This window comes from Paramisgurnus dabryanus, chromosome 12 (genome assembly GCF_030506205.2).
Source record: "Paramisgurnus dabryanus chromosome 12, PD_genome_1.1, whole genome shotgun sequence".
Lineage (NCBI taxonomy): Eukaryota > Metazoa > Chordata > Actinopteri > Cypriniformes > Cobitidae > Paramisgurnus > Paramisgurnus dabryanus.
This window is the reverse complement of record NC_133348.1, coordinates 10,374,952-10,399,555: the sequence shown is the minus strand read 5'-3', so window position 1 is coordinate 10,399,555 and position 24,604 is coordinate 10,374,952. Positions and strand designations below refer to the sequence as shown.

Below are 24,604 nucleotides of genomic sequence, written 5' to 3'. Positions count from 1 at the left end.
ACTTATACTGATCCAAAATTAGCCAATTAGCCAAAGGTAAATATTTTAATCTTCTTTTTGGATGTTGATTTAATATTACCAATCTCAGGTTTCATCATGATGAAACTAATGAACACATTGAAAGTGACCATAGGAGCAGCTTCTGAAGATGTTAAGGTTTTGGGTAAACACCGATCCCTCCCTAAAAGTAGATCAAGACTTAACCCACAACAGTGTTATGATCAGTGACATTAAACAATCAAATAAAATAAATGAGACTGGTTTATTTCCAGTAAACACAGAGCCCTGAAGATCATGAAGACTGCTTTAGACAGAGATGGATGTTTGTTTCCAGCAGTCTCTGTGTGTATGCAGATAAAACTACAGCACTAAATCACGGCACTTATCTCCTGTAAACCACAGCCGTATGCTAATGGTCATCACAGCAAACCGACAGCAAACCCTTGGATTCATGGAAATATATTCGAGTTTCACATAACTACAGCCAGTTGCATGTAGAAACGCATGCAGCCATGTAGTAGTTTGCATAAATTGAATGCAACAGCAGTATTTCTTAAAGGAACAGTTCAGGATTACTCACTGTAACGTTTCATGTCGTTCTTTTGAAGATAATAAAAGATGTTTTGCAAAGCTCTCAGATCTGATTTGTGTTTTCTGGTGCATGAAGACACATTTTAAAAACTTTCATTGGATTTCAGGTGATATCAAATGTTTGAAAGTGAAATGATATCTAACATCATCTAATGTTTGTTCTTCAAAGCCCATCTGTGTCCGGCTCTGAATGAACAGAAAGAGGAATGAAATCTATCTGCACATGAGGCACTGAGACTGATGACCAATTAACATAATCATTAAATAAATGAAGATCTACTCAACAGGTCACAGCGTTTCCTCCACTAAACACGAAACGTTTTATCTCTCTTTGTTTTGGTGTGTGTTTGTAGCTATGAACTGTCACAGAGTCTATATGTCAGTAAGAAAAATAAATTTAATTACACAAACACTACACAAGATACTCCCTGTTAATATCGGTGTCTATACAACATTTGAAACTATTGTAGTTCCTACAACTTGATCCCCCATCTCCTTTGTAAAATCACTGCAGGTTTTATTTAAACATTGATGACTGCATGAAACCTGAACTTTGATCTCAGTCTGATGTTGGATTGTGGTGTATTATTAAGATGAAAGGACAATAAATCAATGCCTGTGGATCCACAACCGCTCATATTTCTCCACTTTAATCCATCAGTGGTTTATAGAAGATGTTACCCTAAAACAAAACATATGAAACACATCTCACACACAAAGTCTCGTGAGAATCAAAATTATTATTCTTCAGTACAAATAAAAGTTAAACAGGAGTTCATTACAGATCAGTGAATAAACAGACAAATGTAAAATCTTGTCAATAAAAATAAATAATGAGCGTTGAGAAAATACTGCAAGATTTGCCTTTAGCACCACAACAGCATTTTGTTGTCTTAAATGTCTCTTACTTCTACAATGACAATTCAATTCATCCATATGTTGAAAAAAACACAAGATTCATTTCCGGGGTTTGAATCTCTGCTGAAGAGATAATGATGATAATGAAAACAGTGTTTGATGTTTCTTCTTTGACTTGATGAATATCCATCATGAGATTCAATGGGAGATACATGAGGTGCATCAGGATCTGAATAAAATCTTTTCACTGGTTATACATAAAGGACTGGATGACATAAAATGTTGGGTCAGATGAAACTCTACAAAGACAAAGATTACAAAGACAAATGTTTTTTCTTTAATGTAGATGCATGCACTGATGTTTGGTGAATAAAAGTAAATGGGGTTGAGTTGAGTTTTTATTTCATGTAAACTTATACTTCAAATGAATATAAAACTGAGTGGCCTGCTCATTAAAAGTTGATGTTTAAAATATATGCCTGGGTTACTTTGTTAAATTGCCAGATTTCTTCTGTAATATTTCTCAGTAATTGAATCTGATGGGTTATTTATTAATGCATTTCTTTATAATTATGTTCTGCACATTTTTTTTCTTCTTTTCAGGCATCGCCCTCAATGCACATTCAATAAAATCTCTCTCTCTCTCTCTCACACACACACACACACACACACACACACACACACACACACACACACACACACACACACACACACACACACACACACACACACACACACACACACACACACATGGACACAGTATGTTTAAGATGTTTGTCTATTTTGCATTGATGTTATCCTACATCAGTTGAACAGATTTGTATAAAGTTCTCATAACTGTAATGCATCTGAATTCAATGTTTCACTTCTCATTAATGATAATTATCTTTTTAATTAATATTAAACTATTAAATAACCTTGATTTATACATAGTAAAGCAAATACTACCATGTACTATAGTATACTGTACTAATACTGCATTATACTGTTTTTCTCATTACAGTAAAAAGCATTTGGATTTGAAAATGTGTTTAATTGTCCAAAAATTCATAACAAAGTTCAAAACTCATCCTTAAACTCATTTTGGTGATTCTCACGAAATCCAGACTTAAAAGGTGTGTCCATCAGAATTTTTAAAAACCCCTTGGAGCCAACTATTTTTTTATTAAAGATTAAAAGTCTGAACATGCAAATTGTTTTTTAGAGGATTTAAAAAATATTTCCTATAGAATTATTTACGTTTTTAGATCATCACTATCAAAAGTTATCATTACAGCAACATGATATTGCATTAAATATATGCATTTACAAACTCATGTTTCGGTAATGAGAACTAAAAATGTTGTCTAGGTACTATGACAAACAAAATTTCAACTTTTATCTGGAGAGAAAAAATAAAAACTGTTTACCTGGTAGCCATCTTGAGTGTCACAGTCAATTATGTCCCTTACAACAAATTTCTTTTTTGAAAATGTTAGTTCCTTGAGGGCTTAAACAATGATTGAAAATTGAGGATGAGAACATTTTTCTTGGACACATTTATATTCCTTATTATTGTCTCTACATTTACAAATGATCATCAAATACCACATGTTTCTTTACTGTAAATGTTTATAGTATAACATGCACTGAAGCTTTTTATTTTTTAGATTTTTTAATTATAAATATTTCCATGTCAAAGAACCCAAATCCAGTCATGGACACGTTGCGGTAATCAAAATTTTCCCCTTAAATGTGGAAAAAACAACAACATTGGTTTGTATGATGTCATTTGAAATCATGTGCAGAATAGTACATGAAGAGATGTTTGTAACTGTATGCTTCTTATTTTGATAGCATTTAGTTTTTTATCAAAATGTTTTATGACACCTCATAAGTCTAATTGCATGAGAATCACCCATTTGTGAGCCGGGACCACAAAGCCAGCCAAACCAAGTCACACGTGTATATTTGTAGCAATAGCCAACAATACATTGTACATATATATATATATTTATTTATTTATTTATTATTAGTAATATGTGTTGCCAAGTGCTTCATTTGCACTTTAAAGGCGATTTTCTCAATATTTAGATTTTGTATCTCGGCCAAATATCGTCCTATCCTTACGAACAATACATCAATGGAAAGTTTTTAGATAATGTATAAATCTCAATTTAAAATAATTCACCCTTATGGCTGGTTTTGTGGTCCCGGGTCACATTTTGGTCAACATATTTTTTTATGGGCCAGGGGTGTAATAAATAAACATTTTAAAGAGATTCACCAATGAAACATCAGCAGAAGATTAAAAAAACACCTCCAACTCCAGTATGAAAAAAGTCCCTTGTTGATTTGTTTCTCAGTGGCGGCTCAATGTGATCATAATGAAATGATCTAAACCTCGGTGAGATAAAACACAATTTCTCTGTGTGTCCGGTGTCCTCGTGTGATAACTCTACACAAACTGATCTCTATAAGCTCAGCAGTTTGTCTGCCTCAGGGTATGTGGGATATTTCACTGTCTCGATCTTCTCCTTTACTTTATAAGAGGGATATAGGCCAGTTCGTCCCAGTTTGCGGTTGATTCCTTTGGAGAATCCGTCCCAGTGGTTTCCAGCCACACCGATGACGTCTCCAGGCTCCAGTGGGATGTCCTCGGCCGTGCGGGGCCGATGTGGGTACACGGCAATCTGGTCGTGTGCGTTCTGTCCGCCGAAATAGTAAATATCATCCAATGATCGGAAGAAAGATGATGCGTCCGGGTGAAGAGTCTGCATGATTTCATAAGCCACACGGCACACCTGACACACACACATGAGACAAAAATTCACCAGGGAGAGAAAGGAGCAAAAGTGAGCAAAACAGATTCAAAAGTATTATTCTTTACCCTTTGTATATTTTAAAGGTTATCTTTATGACTGAAAATGTCATTGTAGTGGCTGTACCTGTGAGGAGAAGGTGCAGACCAGAAAGTCGGTCTGAGACAGAAAGTGGATGTCTAGGATGACACCTCGAAGTGAATTCTCAGTGTAACGGTTGTGTAAACTCGCCGACCATGAGATGCTGTTATCACTGATGAACTCATAGTCTGCATACCTGACACACACAAACATTTAAAGTGTATTTATTAGATGCAGTCAATTTAAGATATTGCATTTACCTTTATGCATTTAGCAGACGATTGTATTTAAAGTGACTTACAGTGCATTTAAAGGTATACATTTTTATCAGTATGTGTGTTCAGTTTCAAACCTTTTGCATGGCTAACACTATGCATGAGAATTATATATAGTTTTACTAGACAGACATACTGTACCAATTCATAGTATTATTATAATCATAAATTTTTTCACTGTAATCTAATCAAGATTTCCTTGTCATCTTATAAACGTCTCATTTCAACATACTACTGTATGTTAAGGTACCAGTATCTGCAAGTCAAACAATAACAGCACTTTATAAATATACAACATAATAAGACCTTCAACAAATCCTAAATGAACTTTAAAGAGTCATAACTCACTTAGTTTGAGCTTCGTGTAACAGTGAGGGGTCATCGGTTGCCAGATACACACGCTTTTTATCCACATGGGCCCGCTGGGACAAATACTGAAAATGTTCTTCGACATGCACCATATACTCCTCTATAGGGTGAAACGCTGCTTCTGTTCCAACTTTATCTGTCCGTCTGACGTGAACCCTGTCTCACACACATTAATATTTGTCACTTTAAACTTATCGCTTGATTGTGTGTTTAATTTGATGTATTATTAGGGTTTTTTCATGAGTAAACAGTCCCTTACTACTCATCATTTCTTATTATGTTTATAGGACTGTGGGTTTATTTTATTATCATGTGTCATCTTCATCTCACACTGTTTTATCAGCATAACCACCCTACACATGCATGCGGACATGCATGCACGGACGCTGGCACGCATGCATGCACGGACCCGGGCACTCATGCATGCAACAGGTGCACGCATGCCTACATGCACGGGCGCACACACACACACACATGCACGGGGGCACACCTGCATGCACGGGCGCGGGCACGCATGCATGCAACGGGCGCACACACGCCTACATGCATGGGCGCACGCACGCACACACAAAGAAAGAAACACAAGATGAAGAGATGCACTCACCCAATAATCGGGTGTTTAAAGCCCAGTTTAACTCCCGTTTGCTGGATCTCCTTCTCTAACCACGCCTGCGGGCGGATCAGATACTTGACAAACTGAGATACCCACCAGACAGACGGGTCACCGTGCAGCCTCTGCAGGCGGGGAGCAAGGTCTTCTGGGATAGCGAGAGGAAGATATGGAGGTCTAGGATGAAGGCTGTCGACGATTGGCAACTCCACAACCTGTACATCACGATCATGGGCTTCACCTGCAGAGAGAGACGCTTTCTGCATGATAATGTCAACCTTTCAAAGCTTCATTTCTGTCCAAAATACAATTACACAAAACATTTGTCTTATTCCAAACCCCAGTCAACCCCGTGGGTGCAGAGGACCAAACAGAAGATACAGAGCTACTGAAAGCTATCAGTGTCCTGAGAGAGAAATAGTTTAGCCTAGAGCTCCACACGTTTATCTCAAGACGCAGGCAAATATTCGAAACAAACTAGGCATCTCTTTAAAGCAGCATCATTTTTCTTGGTTTAGGTAAAAAATTTGCAGTTTGCATAGAAAACATTGGCTTTTTTAGCAAGACCTGAAAACAGTTTCTCAGTTACCAGCATCTGTCTGCAAACACCTGCGAGCTCAAAACACCAGCGATGCATATGATGAAAAACACTGCTGAAGCACAAAAATAAACCAAAGAGATAGGAGAGGCTGGGCGTGACACTGATTTAATCACAGCTAAAATGTTTTTTCTTCCTAAAGAAACAAAATATCTCCTCATTGTATAAAGGTGTCAACAACAGCATGATAAAATACATCAACATAATGCAAAAAATTATTGCAACGTTTAAAGCCAATTGAATCTCTTTTTTGACTAAGGTAAAGTAATTCATATGATTCCTTTTGGATTTTTGTTCATTTCCCTTTGCCAAGTAATATAGTCTAAAGGTATACATGTTAATGGTCAGGAAATGTACTGCATTTATATAGACTGTGTGCCATAACAGATGTGTGATTATTGGCATTTTAAAACAAATGTTTAAAATGTTTTATAATAAAACACCAAGTTCAATTATAATTTATGATGTGCTGTTGTAATGTGTGTGATGGATTTTATAACATTAAAGTATAACCCCTCGTTCTGTGGCTGGTTTCTAATAAAGGTTTGATGCAGATGCCTCGTGTAGCGTTTAAATGCATTAAACTGTAACATGCTTTATGTGTTGATCCAAAGTCACCCCTGAGAAATAAATACTGATTAGATTTAATGGTGTCATTTATATTGTCCGGGCAGAGGAAGGACACAGCAAACCAGAGAGACTCTCAACACAGACTGATCTGTAGGGAAGTTTCTTTAAAAGTCAAAAGGGTCTTCCAAGCCAAGGTGACCTGCTTCACACACATGATAAAGTACAGCGGTACTCAAACAAACTTTGTCTCTGGTGCTTTGAATGACTGCCGCTGGTCTCGCAGCAGAAGTCTGGACACGTCAGATTAACTAGGTCACTTGTGCTGAGACTTTCACAAACATCCTCCAGAGAAATACAGATAAAACAGACAAAAACACAGAATGAAATACAGAGAGACAAAACCAGCACAGACCGAAATATAGAGAGATAAAAACCACACAGACCAAAATAGAGAGAGACAAAACCATCACAGACTGAAACACAGAGAGACAAAACCACTGCAGACCGAAACACAGAGAGACAAAACCACCACAAACAGAAACACAAAAAGACAAAACCACCACAGACAAAAACACAAAGAGACAAAACCACCACAAACAGAAACACAGAGAGACAAAACCACCACAGACAAAAACACAGAGAGACAAAACCACCGCAGACCGAAACACAGAGAGACAAAACCACCACAAACAGAAACACAGAGAGACAAAACCACCACAGACAAAAACACAGAGAGACAAAACCACCGCAGACCGAAACACAGAGAGACAAAACCACCACAGACTGAAATATAGAGAGACAAAACCACACAGGCCGAAATACAGGGAAACAAAACCACCACAGACCAAAATATAGAGCAACAAAAACAGCACAGTAAACAATACAAAAAGACAAAACCAGCACAGACAGTAATACACAGAGACAAAACCACCACAGGCCGAAATACAAAGAGACAAAACCACTGCAGACCGAAACACAGAGAGACAAAACCACCACAAACAGAAACACAAAAAGACAAAACCACCACAGACAAAAACACAAAGAGACAAAACCACCACAAACAGAAACACAGAGAGACAAAACCACCACAGACAAAAACACAGAGAGACAAAACCACCGCAGACCGAAACACAGAGAGACAAAACCACCACAAACAGAAACACAAAAAGACAAAACCACCACAGACAAAAACACAAAGAGACAAAACCACCACAAACAGAAACACAGAGAGACAAAACCACCACAGACAAAAACACAGAGAGACAAAACCACCACAAACAGAAACACAAAGAGACAAAACCACCACAAACAGAAACACAGAGAGACAAAACCACCACAGACAAAAACACAGAGAGACAAAACCACCGCAGACCGAAACACAGAGAGACAAAACCACCACAGACTGAAATATAGAGAGACAAAACCACACAGGCCGAAATACAGGGAAACAAAACCACCACAGACCAAAATATAGAGCAACAAAAACAGCACAGTAAACAATACAAAAAGACAAAACCAGCACAGACAGTAATACACAGAGACAAAACCACCACAGGCCGAAATACAAAGAGACAAACCAGTACAGACCGAAATATAGAGAAACAAAACCACCAGAGAACAAAATACAGAAAGACAATACCACCACAGACAGAAATACAGAAAGACAAAACCAGCACAGACTGAAATACAGAAAGACAAAACCAGCACAGACAGAAATACAGAAAGACAAAAACCACCAGAGACCGAAATACAGAAAGACAAAAAACACCAGAGATTGAAACACAGAAAGACAAAAAACACCAGAGATTGAAATACAGAAAGACAAAAAACACCAGAGATTGAAACACAGAAAGGCAAAAAACACCAGAGATTGAAATACAGAAAGACAAAAAACACCAGAGATTGAAATACAGAAAGACAAAAAACACCAGAGATTGAAATACAGAAAGACAAAACCACCACAGACTGAAATACAGAAAGACAAAAACACCAGAGACCAAAATACAGAAATACAAAACCAGCACAGACAGAAATACAGAAAGACAAGAAACACCAGAGACCGAAATACAGAAAGACAAAAACCAGCACAGACAGAAATACAGAAAGACAAAAACCACCAGAGATTGAAATACAGAAAGACAAAAAACACCAGAGATTGAAATACAGAAAGACAAAAAACACCAGAGATTGAAATACAGAAAGACGAAAAACACCAGAGACCGAAATACAGAAAGACAAAAAACACCTGAGATTGAAATACAGAAAGACAAAAAACACCAGAGATTGAAATACAGAAAGACAAAACCACCACAGACTGAAATACAGAAAGACAAAAACACCAGAGACCAAAATACAGAAATACAAAACCAGCACAGACAGAAATACAGAAAGACAAGAAACACCAGAGACCGAAATACAGAAAGACAAAAACCAGCACAGACAGAAATACAGAAAGACAAAAACCACCAGAGATTGAAATACAGAAAGACAAAAAACACCAGAGATTGAAATACAGAAAGACAAAAAACACCAGAGATTGAAATACAGAAAGACGAAAAACACCAGAGACCGAAATACAGAAAGACAAAAAACACCTGAGATTGAAATACAGAAAGACAAAAAACACCAGAGACCGAAATGCAGAAAGACAAAACCACCATAGACTGAAATACAGAAAGACAAAAAACACCAGAGACAGAAATACAGAAAGACAAAACCAGCACAGACAGAAATACAGAAAGACAAAAAACACCAGAGACCGAAATACAGAAAGACAAAAACACCAGAGACCGAAATACAGAAAGACAAAACCAGCACAGACAGAAATACAGAAAGACAAAAACCACCAGAGATTGAAATACAGAAAGACAAAAAACACCAGAGATTGAAATACAGAAAGACAAAAAACACCAGAGATTGAAATACAGAAAGACAAAAAACACCAGAGATTGAAATACAGAAAGACAAAAAACACCAGAGATTGAAATACAGAAAGACAAAAAACACCAGAGACCGAAATGCAGAAAGACAAAACCACCACAGACCGAAATACATAAAGACAAAACCAGCACAGACTGAAATACAGAGAGACAAAACCACCATAGACTGAAATACAGAAAGACAAAAAACACCAGAGACCGAAATACAGAAAGACAAAACCAGCACAGACCGAAATACAGAAAGACAAAACCACCACAGACTGAAATACAGAAAGACAAAAAACACCAGAGATTGAAATACAGAAAGACAAAAAACACCAGAGACCGAAATACAGAAAGACAAAAAACACCAGAGACCGAAATACAGAAAGACAAAACCACCACAGACTGAAATACAGAAAGACAAAAAACACCAGAGACCAAAATACAGAAATACAAAACCAGCACAGACAGAAATACAGAAAGACAAAAAACACCAGAGACCGAAATACAGAAAGACAAAAACCACCATGTACCGAAACACAGAGAGACAAAAACCACCGCAGACCGAAACACAGAAAGACAAAACCAGCACAGACAGAAATACAGAAAGACAAAAAACACCAGAGACCGAAATACAGAAAGACAAAACCAGCACAGACAGAAATACAGAAAGACAAAAACCACCATGGACCGAAACACAGAGAGACAAAAAACACCGCAGACCGAAACACAGAAAGACAAAACCAGCACAGACAGAAATACAGAAAGACAAAAAACACCAGCGATTGAAATACAGAAAGATAAAAAACACCAGAGACCGAAATACAGAAAGACAAAACCACCACAGACTGAAATACAGAAAGACAAAAAACACCAGAGACCGAAATACAGAAAGACAAAACCACCACAGACTGAAATACAGAAAGACAAAAAACACCAGAGACCGAAATACAGAAAGACAAAAAACACCAGAGACCGAAATACAGAAAGACAAAACCACCACAGACTGAAATACAGAAAGACAAAAAACACCAGAGACCAAAATACAGAAAGACAAAACCAGCACAGACAGAAATACAGAAAGACAAAAAACACCAGAGACCGAAATACAGAAAGACAAAAACCACCATGTACCGAAACACAGAGAGACAAAAACCACCGCAGACCGAAACACAGAAAGACAAAACCAGCACAGACAGAAATACAGAAAGACAAAAAACACCAGAGACCGAAATACAGAAAGACAAAACCAGCACAGACAGAAATACAGAAAGACAAAAACCACCATGGACCGAAACACAGAGAGACAAAAAACACCGCAGACCGAAACACAGAAAGACAAAACCAGCACAGACAGAAATACAGAAAGACAAAAAACACCAGCGATTGAAATACAGAAAGATAAAAAACACCAGAGACCGAAATACAGAAAGACAAAACCACCACAGACTGAAATACAGAAAGACAAAAAACACCAGAGACCGAAATACAGAAAGACAAAACCACCACAGACTGAAATACAGAAAGACAAAAAACACCAGAGATTGAAATACAGAAAGACAAAAAACACCAGAGACCGAAATACAGAAAGACAAAAAACACCAGAGACCGAAATACAGAAAGACAAAACCACCACAGACTGAAATACAGAAAGACAAAAAACACCAGAGACCAAAATACAGAAATACAACACCAGCACAGACAGAAATACAGAAAGACAAAAAACACCAGAGACCGAAATACAGAAAGACAAAAACCACCATGTACCGAAACACAGAGAGACAAAAACCACCGCAGACCGAAACACAGAAAGACAAAACCAGCACAGACAGAAATACAGAAAGACAAAAAACACCAGAGACCGAAATACAGAAAGACAAAACCAGCACAGACAGAAATACAGAAAGACAAAAACCACCATGGACCGAAACACAGAGAGACAAAAAACACCGCAGACTGAAACACAGAAAGACAAAACCAGCACAGACAGAAATACAGAAAGACAAAAAACACCAGCGATTGAAATACAGAAAGATAAAAAACACCAGAGACCGAAATACAGAAAGACAAAACCACCACAGACTGAAATACAGAAAGACAAAAAACACCAGAGACCGAAATACAGAAAGACAAAAACCACCATGGACAGAAACACAGAGAGACAAAAACCACCGCAGACCGAAACACAGAGAGACAAAAACCACCAGAGACAAAAATACAGAAAGACAAAAACCACCAGAGACCGAAATTCAGAAAGACAAAACCACCACAGACTGAAATACAGAAAGACAAAAAACACCAGAGACCGAAATACAGAAAGACAAAACCACATGGATAAATAAAGCAAAGTAAGAGAGAAATGATATTTCATTGTTAGATAAACACTATTATGAAATAATTTTAATGGGAAGACTAGTTTGAGTCTATCATTCATGCGCTGTCAAATTAAGTTGTATTATTTTAAGGTTAAATTGTCTAACTCACTGTAGTCTCAAAGAAAACAAAAACATATTTACAAAACATTGCTGGTTTCTAAAGTATGAGCAAGAAACATCTTCACATGACCCTGATGTCACCCTGTTTACCTGTTCCGGACAAATTTACCATCATGTTATTATCAAACACAAGAAATTCCTCTGATTAACCTTCATGAACTTTAACTGGTTACAGAAACACACAAGTTTCTGTAGTTATTTCAATAGTTTGCCCCAAAACAACTTGTGGCCGCTTTTTTAATAATGACCAATAAACCAGCAGGACTTTGGCTTTGTCATCCAAGCAACAAACAAAGTGACAAGCAGCTCATTAAAACTCCCTTTCGATTACAAACCAACCGGTAATGTTTTACAACCCATCTATGAGTGAGGGCACGCCTGACATTTAAATTAAGCTAAAACTCCCAAGCCATTTCCAGTCTTATATAAGTGCTCAGTTTTTTTCTAAAGGCTGCTATGAGTTTGGTGAATCCCCAGATAAGATTCCCCCCTCAGATTCTTCACTGTAATAATTAGGACACAAAGTAAAAAAAAAGATTTCTTGTCCTCATAACGCTTCACTATCTGTCTTGCACAATCTTGTCTATTTAAGTACATTAGAAAAGTGGACAGCAGTGTAAAGTTTTTGAAGAACTCAAGACACAAATGTAATGTACACATGAATAATAACTAGAGATGGATGACACACCTGACCAGTGTCCGGTCGTGGTTCCGGGTCGATCCGTGCAGGTGTCACTGACCGGGTGAAACACCGTCTCCCAGCCGTTAGGAGCGTAACGCCAGTTGTGGGATTCAAGAATCAAAACTCTTTGTGTGCCGTAGGCGATCATGAAGCAGTAAACCACATGATGAAGCTGACAGCCGAACCCACAACCCTTATTGATGTTACACACCAACTTACGAGCTTTACTGCAGTCCTGTGGGTTCTGATAGAGACAAAGACAAATGACACATAACATTAAAATCACACGCTTGTAATTCTGATGTTTTTGTGAGGGAGTTGCTTTTATAAGCTGCTGACTAGCATTTATTACATGAATCATTTCATTCTGACAGGAATTTTATCAACTACTTGCCACAAACAAAACATATTCATGTTAATTTGTTTTTTTTTTTGTTGAAGAAACCATTTTAAATAGATCAATTGTGTTTTTTATTTATACAGCACATTGTTTCTGTTGTATGAAGGCATGTACAGAATAATAGTCAGTGGCTATGTTTACATGCACAAAATGTTGTCAATCCGACCAAATTTAATCTGATTGCAGGTTATCACAGTACAGTTAACATGCACCCTTAACATTGCAATCTGATTAAAATGTTTGTTTACATTCAATTTAATCTGAACCAAACGTCTGCGCAAATGCACAGCCAGGGTTGCCAGATTGGAGTATCAAAACCAGCCCAATGGACATTCAAAACTAGCCCAAAAGCATCCCAATGACTATTCACAATACAAATACCAATAACTAATCAACAAAATCCTTTCATCTTTAACTCGCAGAAAAAAAATCAACTCGCTTAAACAGTTTTAAAGTTGCCCAAATCTGACACTTGCAAAAAAGCAGAGGACTTGGCAAAGCATCGCACAGCATCTCTCAACGAGTTCACGCTTTATCTCTGAATAAATGTACAAAGTTGAGTTGCAGAAAGTTTTTCTTTAGAAGTTTTCAGATATAGGCAAAGAAGGCACAATGCTATTTTATTGCTTTATGTAATGTTACTGAAGACATGAATGCTGCAGAATGTACAGCATGTGACCCCATTACAATAATAATGTGTGTTGCCATTGCCTTGCTATTGCACGGTTCTGTGACAAAATCACGTAATACGTAAATAAGAGGTAAATATAATGAACATAAGCACAAGATATTTTTGCATCCGATTTAGAAAATACTACCATTCACGTGTTTACATGCATACTTTTCTCCTGATGATCGGATCACAGATCAGACCTCTTTCAATACCATCGAAATTTGCATCCGATCGACCTCAATTGTATTGATTAAGATGTTTACATGAAGGCTTTTCAATACGATTGAGCTATCAATACGATTACAAATAGTTTTTTTGGTTGCATTTAAATGTACCTATAGTGATTCACTAAGTAAATGGTTCATGACAAGTTGAACAAAACATTCTTAAATGAAGGAAATACAGGAAAACCAAACCAGTCATGTGTCGCAATAGCCGACAATACATTGCATGGGTAAAGATATTTTGTAAATTTTCTACCCTAAATATATCAAAAATGTATTTATCATTAGTAGTATGTGTTATTGAGGACTTCATTTGTACAACTTTAAAGGCCATTTTTCTGAATATTTAGATTTTTTTGCACCCTCACATTTCAGGTATTCAAATAGTTGTATCTCGGCCAAACAAACCATACATCAATGGAAAGCTTGTTTATTCAGCTTTCAGATTATCTATAAATCTCAATTTCAACACAATTGACCCTTAAGACTGGTTGTATAAGCAAAGCCCTATGTAACGATAGGTCTTCCACAGGGGGTCTGTGATGGTATTACTAGGGGTCCTCCAAATATTGTTTAAATGCAAATTCATTTTTTTGGACAAATTAAATTAGGCATTACTTGATAACATAATATTTTCACAATAAAATATATTAAGTTAAATTAAAATGTAGTATGCCAAAAAATATTTAAACATCTTTGTAACATAACCATCATAACAAAGTATGTAAATCCAGTCTCTATTAAATATGCACCTGCACCTCTTTATCTAAAAGGGTTTCTTGGCCTGATAAATGTTGAAGATCTCTGAACTTAAACATTCACAACATTTTTATGTGAATCAAAAAAACAAACAAATCATTCACACAGCTTTGAGTCTGACAAATTTACAAAAAATGATTTGCCTATGAATGACACATAACGAATTTCGAATCCAATTCTGGAATTGGATTCATACTGTAAGAAAGGAATCAGATCCTTGTTATAAAATTGCAATTTTGATTCCGGACCATCACCTAATTTTCACGTCATCTGCCAAGATCTGAGAGTCACCTGACCTATAGATATCTGCACACAGTACGAAGGCCTTCAGCTCAAATACTTAAATTCAGTTCACACCATGGACCGTGGTGGACGTCCATCACCTAAAGTCTGACTGCATTTTGCAAAATCAGAAACAAAGCTTAAGTAATTATTGTGACAAACTATTTTGTAAGATTGTTGTCACCAGCAACATGGCAAAGCATCTGCAGTTGGTTCATCGTATCAAATTAAAGGAATGCACCGCGCTGTGCATAAATATGATAATACAATACATTTTCTGTGATAGGTCCAAAACTTTGAAATAGTCTTACACTCCATGTGAGGGCAGCTCCTTCAATTGCTGTTTTTAAGTTGTATTTAAAAACTTATCTATTTTCTTTTGCATTTGATTGATGAGTTGTTTGGGTTTATTAAATGTTGTTTGCTTTTAATGTTTTTATTTCATTTTATTCTTGTAAAGCACTTTGGAGCAACGGCTGTTGTCTAAAAATGTGCTATATAAATAAACTTGCTTGCTTGCTAAATTGCAAACAATACCCAACCCTAAAAGTAAATGAATCTACAGTCATAGTTTTATTCAGTCAATTGTTCTGTAACAAAAACATGACCTTGTTATTATTACTGTAAGAGGACAACAATGAAAAGCCTGTTTGTGTGTGTGTGTGTTTGAGGAGAGAATGGAGAAGAATCTCTGTGTTATAGGTCAGATGTTAGATGTGTTGTACCTGCAGGTAAGAGATTCGGTTCTGCACCAGTGTTGAAAGATCTTTGGCTTCTTTCTCTCTCCATTCACCTGCACCATCTGCCTGACTCAACGCCTGCAGGTCCATCATGACGCTTCTGAAGACACACAAACACATAAGTTCATCTAAAGACCTGACACAGAAGAGAGGTTTTCTTTTATCTTAAGACATTCAGTAGATGAAACACAAATCTTAAAATCATACAGAAAGAGCTGCGTTGGATAAAAGTGTTTGCATATAAATGTAATGTAAATAAATCTTGAAAAAAATAGACCTTATTCAGTATCGGGGTGCTGGTCATTTAGCCATCAAATCAAATCAAATCAAATCATTTTACAATTTATATGATACAAAATGTATAAGTTTAAAGCGCACACATCCCTCACAGCCTCTTTTTGGAATCAACATGGCGGCAGACTGAATAAGACGTATGTAAAGCAAATGTTTATTGTGCTGTTTACTGCTATTTCAAATCTACATTCATGTGATCACATGAGACAATTCTGACACATCATCAGTCAGCATGGACACTGAGCTCTTTCTTCAGACATTTGTATTACATGGAAAACAGAAAAAAGGATTATGGGATTGCTCTGAGCTCTCATTACAGCACTGCAATTACAATGAAACTAACTCACTGGTAATTAAAGAAAGAGAGAGAGACACAGATGTCTTCATGTGTTTGAGAATCAGAGGGATTTACCTCAACATGACCTCATATTTGAAATCTTTCCCAGTATTTCTGCATTGAAAAAATTAATCTCTGCTTTCTGGTGCTATTCATGAATAACAAAAAAGAGCCACTGGATAATATGAAACACCCTCAAAATCAGGACATTACATTATATAGCATTTATATGGTGTTTAAAATCTTTAATTCATGTTCAAGTGAGATATATGTAAAGACTTCACAAGCTTGTTCACGGTGCTACACATTTACATCATGTGACCCATCTTATGAAAGCTAAATAATTTTTTTGTGATTTACGGTTTTCTACATAAAATAATTTATTGAACATTCTGTGAAAATTTAATCTTGATTTATTTAATACTGACTGCGTAAGATCATGCCAAAGATTAAAATCAGTGACTGAAAATCAAATCTAATTTTTTGAGACTTTATAAAAAAGGGCAGCGTGTGTTTGTATGAAAGGTATTTTTGGACTTTTTTTAAATGAATTAATTAAATGATAAAATAAAAAATAAAATTGCAAAATATGTCCCAAATTTGAAAAATAAATGATAAATAAAAATGTAAACATTATATTAAATTATTTCATTTTCATTTTTAACATGATGAAGCATCATTCCGGCCAAATTGAAAAATAAAATTAAATTGATGATTTGACATTTCATTTTCCATATAATCTTGAGGCAAGACTGACAATATTAAAATAAAAAGGCAAGCTTGAAAAGGAATCTGTAAATACATTTTTTAAAAGGCTTTTGATTCATGTCCAAGCAATAATAGGGACAAAATTAAAATGTAAAGTTCAGTTTTAATTTTATGTTCTCTTTTTTTATTGGTTTTCTTTTTCATTTTCGTTTTCATTTTCAACTTGTATGCAAATTCAATGTTAAACAGTGGGTGGGGTTTACTTGCTCAAAAAAAGGGGATTTGCTGAATCAGTGTTGCCAACTCAGTGACTTTATTGCCACATCTAGCGACTTTCAGGCCCATTTAGACAAACTTAGCGACTGTTTGGATGAATCTTAGCTTCACATCTGTACAGATAGGCTATTGTGTCGCTTGTACTGACCCACGAGTGCCAGGTGTCGCTGTCCCAGTGAAATTTAATTTAATGTTTTAACTCATTCACCGCCTGCCTTTTTGAGAAAAGTTGCCCACCTGCATTTTTGTGATTTTAACAAAAGTTTCACAAAATTCCTTGCAGGAAAAATTATCTTCTATAAATATATAAACATACAAATTATATCAAATTAAAGAACACACCTTCTGCTTTCAAACAAACAAAAAACAAACAAACAAACAAACAAAATGGGGAAAAAACGTTTTATTATATATTTACTTTTTCCACTTAATTTAACCACTGAAATATGGATATTTCTCTTCAAAAATACAACATTTAGAGCAAAAAGCTTAAAAAATTGCGTTTTTGTAAAGGAATTTATGTTAGAGATCAGACACAGAATGACTATCAAACATAAAGGCAGTTAAAATAAATCATTAAATCTTTTTAACTTCCGTTTTTGATAAATTCGGTTTGGCGGTATTACACTTTCACTTTGAAATTCGTCCAGAAAGGCATATTTATAAGTTAAATATTAACTCATAATTGACGAGATAACTCGTCAATGGCTGTGAATGAGTTAATTTTTATTTTAGAATTTAATTTTCCAATTTGGGACATATTTTGCAATTTTATTTTTATTTTATCATTTAATTAATTAATTTTAAAAAGTCCAAAAATACCTTCCATATGTTTGTGCCATATTGAATGCATATGAAGTTTTAAAGCATTTTTTAGTAAATAGCAACTTCACTTTGAGTCAGTTTCTCACACAAGGACTCCATAAGGTACATAATATATTTTGTCCAAGACTATAAATTATTACTAAACATTCAAGTGAAACAAACTCTAACAAAACAGTTATTTGCTCATTTGATTTGATGATAAGTGTAAATAAGAGTGTGTCTGTATTAAGGCTGTATTGAATGTTTCTCTCAGACACAAACAGGTGTGGATGTAATGATGAGTCCTCAGATAAATGCTGTGATAATGAGCTATTGACTGAGTCTCAATCCATAATTACCTTAGCAGGTGATAACTCAAAATAAAGCTCTGCTAGATTTCTATTGGTGACACTGTTAGTGTCTGGAGCAGATTCATAATGATACAAGAAAAAACAAATTCAATATCAGTTCTGTCTCACCAACGACAACTCTGGACTTCATCTCACAATGACAAACAATACAGCTTACTTTTCACCACAAAAAAGTTTGCGTACAATAAGGATTAACCAGAATGATTGTTATTGTTTTTTACAGCAGCATAAAAGCACTAAGGCAAATCATTTCCATTGTGAATAATGTCATTATTATTTTAAATTGCAGTAATTGTCAGTCAAATCTACATGGCTTCAAAAAAATCTAGGCTGTTTTTCAATATGCGTTCTTCGGCAATCTTGCGTCCTTGTGTTCTCGCTTTACGTCATCATTAGCCGTCAAAGTTCAATGCCAATTCTCAAGAACGCAAGTACAGAGGACGTTTGAAATTACCCGGATGAGTTCTTAATATGGAGGATGCATTGAGTGTGTTAAAATCACGTTACGCCCCAGAAGTCATTGCGGCAAAACAATGGCGGAGGTCAGGTGACCAACAGGAAGATTGCATACATCTCAATTCTCACAGGTGGTTAATATTGAACACAACACACCGCTGGATTAAAATTGACCCAATGTTGGGTTGTTGTTATGCAGCAAAGGGTCAATTTAAAGGCGGAGTCCATGATGTTTGAAAGCCAATGTTGATATTTGAAATCACCTAAACAAACACGCCCCTACCCCAATAGAATCTGGACCTTCTGTTGATAGACCCGGCCCACACATACGCAACCCGGCATTTGATTTGATTTGATTGGCTATAAGTGTGTTTTGGTAGTCGGCCCGTCTGCTTTTCCAAACCGTTTTTCAAACATCGTGGACTCCGCCTTTAAACCCAGCATGTGTTCTGTCCAATATTTACCCATTATGGGTCAAAAATAACCCAGGCATTTTTATAGTAAGGGGCGAAAGCAAATTTGTGGTTCAAATGTGGTCGTATGAATTAATATGAGTAACTCTTAAAATCCGTACAAATTTCTGTGGAAAATCACAAATGACATCTCTTTATTATCTCTGTTATTCTTCTAGACAGCAATAAAAATGTGCTCTTGAGTTTCACAAGATATCTTAACAATAATCTCTGGTTTAGCAAGATTGTAAGCAATCTCAGTTTAAACTCAATCAGTTCTCATTAAATTCTCATTACAGACTAAATTAACCGAGTATGATTTTAAATCTCTGTATTGTGTCTAATATTCATTTCTCCTAAAGAAGTTTTCAAGAAAGAGCAACAACTGATGAGTGGTCAGGTGTCAGACCTCTGTTGATGTCCCAGATCCTGAAGCAGAGCATCAGTGTGTTTCTGTCTCTCCGTCGGGTTGATGTGACTCATCTTCTGAACCTCACTGTGAATGAAGTACCACAACTCTCTTACGCCATTCTCCACTTTCCTCCTTAACTCTTCCTGCTCTCGACCGGGACCCACTGAGAAAGAGACAAAATATATCACAACGACCTTTAATAATGAGAGGTCTCCAACCCTGCTCCTGAGGACCCAATGCTCCAACATTCCAACACACCTGCATGTAATTTTCAAGTGATCCTGAAGATTTTGGTTATTTAGTTCAGTTTTTTTGACCTCTGGATTAACTATAGTATGTTGACAGACATAACATTCATAAGAACACAGCTGCGTTTTGTACTGAACTCATAAAAACTTGACCACTCACACTTTCTTCTATAAGTCTGGAGATTCAGTCTGTATATGTAACATGAACTTTCATTTTCGCAGTTTCACAGATTTTTATGCGTTACTTTGCACGCACTTCTGTGTGACGTTTATCTTTCCCACGCAGGGACATGCACACGTGAACAAAACTGCGAGAAAGCCAGTTAAGGTGTTTACATGGAATTTGAAATTGCGGTTATGAGCAAAAAACTACCTCCTCAGATTGGTTTTTGATTGCGCCGTTCCCCGATAAAAAAAATGTTTACGAGTTTACATGATCTTACACGTTATCAGTTTATTAAGCATAATTGAAGTAATCAATGATGTATCATTCTGCACATGCTCAGTAGAGTCTCTCTTCTAATCAGAAAACCACGTGTCATCTAAAAACTTTGATCAAGACATTTCGAAGAAAAAAATCTGAAAACTCTGTAGATGTTGAGGTTTGGATGTTGAGTATTGTTCTCCTGATATCTAGAGATGCTTTTAAATATCAATCTATTTAATGTCTAATGGAAACATGCATGGATCTTTTCATCCCAAAATCAAACAATATTATTTCAATGTCAAAATACTTTCTTTTATCACAGCTACACTCAAGTATTTTACTATAATGCAATACAAAAATACTGTCTTTTACTATTAGTGACAATCTAATGAGAATTACTAATAGAAGCAAAAAAGGAAAAGATGAGAAGAGATCTTCTCAGTGTGTATAAGATACGATGTGCACAAATATTGGGTAATACAATCATAGTTTTGATCTACAATTGGATTTTTGAACCGTCTCTGAAACTGCATGAATTCAATGACGCCTCAATAATGAGTAAAAAAAACCACACTAATGCAGTATAATATTTCAGCTGTATGATCAAGAACATACCCATGATCCTTAAAATGCTGTCTAAAGTAGGATTTAATGCAGCGCGAACCTGTCCTTTAAACTCGCTTATCATTGCTACAGAGGTGACTGGTGTGTGAAATAGACAGCATGTATATCTCTTTTATTAGGGTTTGGATATGCATGAGGAGAGAGGGAGAGAGAGACTTCATAAGGATGTTTTTAAATATCTCTGACCTCCATCACTTCAACCTGAGGTGCTAAAGCTGACAAGTTGTTACTTTTGGCAATAAAAATTTCAGTGACCCTGACCTGATCTTTAACCACGACCACCATATCCAAAAACAGAAGCATGAGCAAACATTCAAACCTACAATCACATCTTTAACCTTTAAATCACCCTCAAGCTGGAATCTATGGCAGCCTATTAAACAATTTCCTGTATTTTCCCAATAAATGAAATCTGCTTAATCTTCTTAAACTCACAAACCCTAGAACCTGAAAAACCTTTATTGTCCTGTCTCACCTTCTCCTGACAGTCTCTGGAAACTCTGAATCTTCTGTTTGGCTCGGGTCAGCTGCTCCTCAAGAGATCGGAGTCTTCCTGAAGATATCGGACCATCCGACTGTCCTTCAGGAATCCTGCATGCACACAACACACACAAAGGTTTGTTAACCAAATCCCTCAGCAGCTGAAAATGTTTGCTTACAGCGAATCTGTCTGTTTGAAAAAAGCCATTAGAACACGAACACTTAGTCACGTGGAAAACCATGTTGACTTACTGGAATTGGCAGTAAACACAATGATTAGAATATTTTATAGCAAAGTGTTAAGTGTAAATTTGCTGTTAAATACGGCTTGACGCAAACATATCTACTAAGCATTTAAGCAACTCAATCTGAAACCAACACAACTTTCAGTTAATATCACACATGATCAATTTATTCTGTTTTGTGTCTCCTCACTATTTCCATTTGTTTTTCTGAAAGTAAACGTGCAAATATTCAACAGTGTCAAATCACTGAACAGATTGATTATTTATATTATGTATAAATATGGTAATGCTGAGATTAATATTAATACATTGACTGCATGCATATGCATTGGCCTATATATTCATAGGAACAAAGATAAGCGTGAAGAAATCAATAGAGCATGTTAGAGGAGGAGAGGAATATTAATTGATACAGATATTAATAAAACATTTACCCAGGGGTGTGAAGAAAACCCTATGTAAAATAAATGAAATGCCTTTTAATAGTTAAAGGCTAACAGTTCAGCCCAAAAAAATGACTTGAATGAATTTAAATGAGCTCAGACGATGAACTCACACTTTACTAACTAAATAACTAACTAACTAAACCAGCTGATTGGCTAAATAATTAACTGCTTGACTAACTAACTGACGGACTAAATAACTAACTAATTAACTAATCAGCTGATGGACTAAATAACTAACTGACAGACTCACTAACCAACTAACTAACTAAACCAGCTAATGGACTAAATAACTAACTAACTAACATGTTTGACTAAATAACTGACGGACTAACTAATTAACTCACCAACTATCTGACTAACTAACTAGCTTACAGACTAACTGACTGATTTACCAACCAACCAGACTAAATAACTAACTGACAGAATAACTAACTGACAGAATAACTAACTGACGGACTAACTAACCAGCTGATGGACTAAATAACTAACTGACAGACTGCCTAACTAACTAACTAAACCAGCTGATGGACTAATAACTAGCTGTTTGACTAACTAACTGACAGACAGACTAACTAACTAACTATTTAAACCAGCTGGCGGACTAAATAACTAACTGACAGACTAACTAACTAACTGACAGACTAACTAACTGATGGATTAACTAACCAACCAACTAACCAGATGGTGGATTAAATGACTAACTAACAGACTAACGAACTAACCAGCTGATGCACTAAATAACCAGCTTACTAAATAACTAACCAACAGACTAACTAACTAACCAGCTGATGGACTAAATAATTAAACCAGCTGACAGATTAACTAACTAAATAACTAACTAACCAGCTGACAGACTAACTAACAGACGAATCGACTAACTAAATAACCAGCTGGCAGACAAAATAACTAACTGACAGACTAACTAACTGACAGACTCACTAACAGATGGATGGACTAACTAACTAACCAGCTGACGGACTAAACAACTAAATGACAGACTAACTAATGGACAGACGGCCTAACTAGCTAACTGACAAACTAACTAACTGACTGACAGACAGACAGAGAAACCAACCAATTAACTAATTAACTAACGATCTCTTTAATGATCTTTGAAGCTCATGCTGTGTCATTCCACACACTTCTGTCATTTCAGTAGCTATGCAATCAGTGAAGATGTGCAGAAGAGCAGCGCATGAGTGGAAACAGATTGTGAGAAGAGGAATCAGGAAGGGCGTGGCCCTCGAGAATCAGTCGAAAGAGAGACACCTGAACATCACTCCAGAGATTAAACACCAGATCTATTCCTCCCAACCACTGGATACTTCAAATACACTCAAGAGCACAGATGCTTTTCAGGCAGAAAATATATCTCTGCTAGATAAATACATATGCAAATGAAAAGTGGCTGAGGTCTATTAAATGTAAGTACAAATGAAACATATTATCAGTGAGCAGAAAAGCTGTGTTCAAATGACATGAACATCAAAGATTGCAGAAGATCATAACTGCTGACAGAGAGCAAAAGCATCTGATAAAAGAGATAACAGCACCAAGATGACATTACAGCCGGCTAAATAATCAGACAAAATCAGTCAGGAGATGATGGAGACTAATGCCTGCACATCACACAGATATCAAGACAATCAAACAAAACAAACCTTTAACCAAACACTTTCACCTGCCACAGTTTTTCTTACACTGTTTACATTGGAAAGTGTTTTGGGCACGAGTGGATGTTTTGTTTCCTAAGTACCTCTTGAATGTTGTTTTCTGCAGACATCCAAACCCATTCAGCATTAGGACACATATAATGATACTGACAGAAAGTAAACATATCTTCAGCCAGCCCGAGGGTGCAGACTTCTGTATCTCATTATGTTGTGTGGAGAAACATTTATAGAAATGCAGACCATACACACGGACAGCAGCGGCTCGCAGGCTCTACTTCATTTCTCAACAGCTAGACTGGAAACATTTCATTGCTTTATTATTGAGTCTCGTCCCTCCAGCACTTCATGATGATGGTTTGTGCATATATACAAAGATAAACACAGACAGCTCTCTGCAACCACAAATCATTCAAATACTTTAC

The 24,604-nt window shown here is 36.2% G+C and overlaps 1 protein-coding gene across 2 annotated transcripts in view; it reads right to left on the bottom strand.

Moving 5' to 3' along the window:
• Window positions 1-1,023: 1,023 nt before the first annotated feature.
• fut8b (fucosyltransferase 8b (alpha (1,6) fucosyltransferase)) overlaps window positions 1,024-24,604 on the bottom strand; it is an 82,342-nt gene continuing 58,761 nt past the window's right edge. For both annotated transcript variants that reach the window (XM_065256535.1, XM_065256536.1), the window contains 8 exons: window positions 21,814-21,929; window positions 20,037-20,202; window positions 15,915-16,029; window positions 12,858-13,095; window positions 5,580-5,826; window positions 4,955-5,131; window positions 4,377-4,527; window positions 1,024-4,232 (listed from right to left, as the gene is read on the bottom strand). In XM_065256535.1, coding sequence (XP_065112607.1) covers window positions 3,903-4,232; window positions 4,377-4,527; window positions 4,955-5,131; window positions 5,580-5,826; window positions 12,858-13,095; window positions 15,915-16,029; window positions 20,037-20,202; window positions 21,814-21,929 — 1,540 coding nt within the window. In that variant the 3' untranslated portion in view covers window positions 1,024-3,902. The remainder of the gene's footprint in view (window positions 4,233-4,376; window positions 4,528-4,954; window positions 5,132-5,579; window positions 5,827-12,857; window positions 13,096-15,914; window positions 16,030-20,036; window positions 20,203-21,813; window positions 21,930-24,604) is intronic.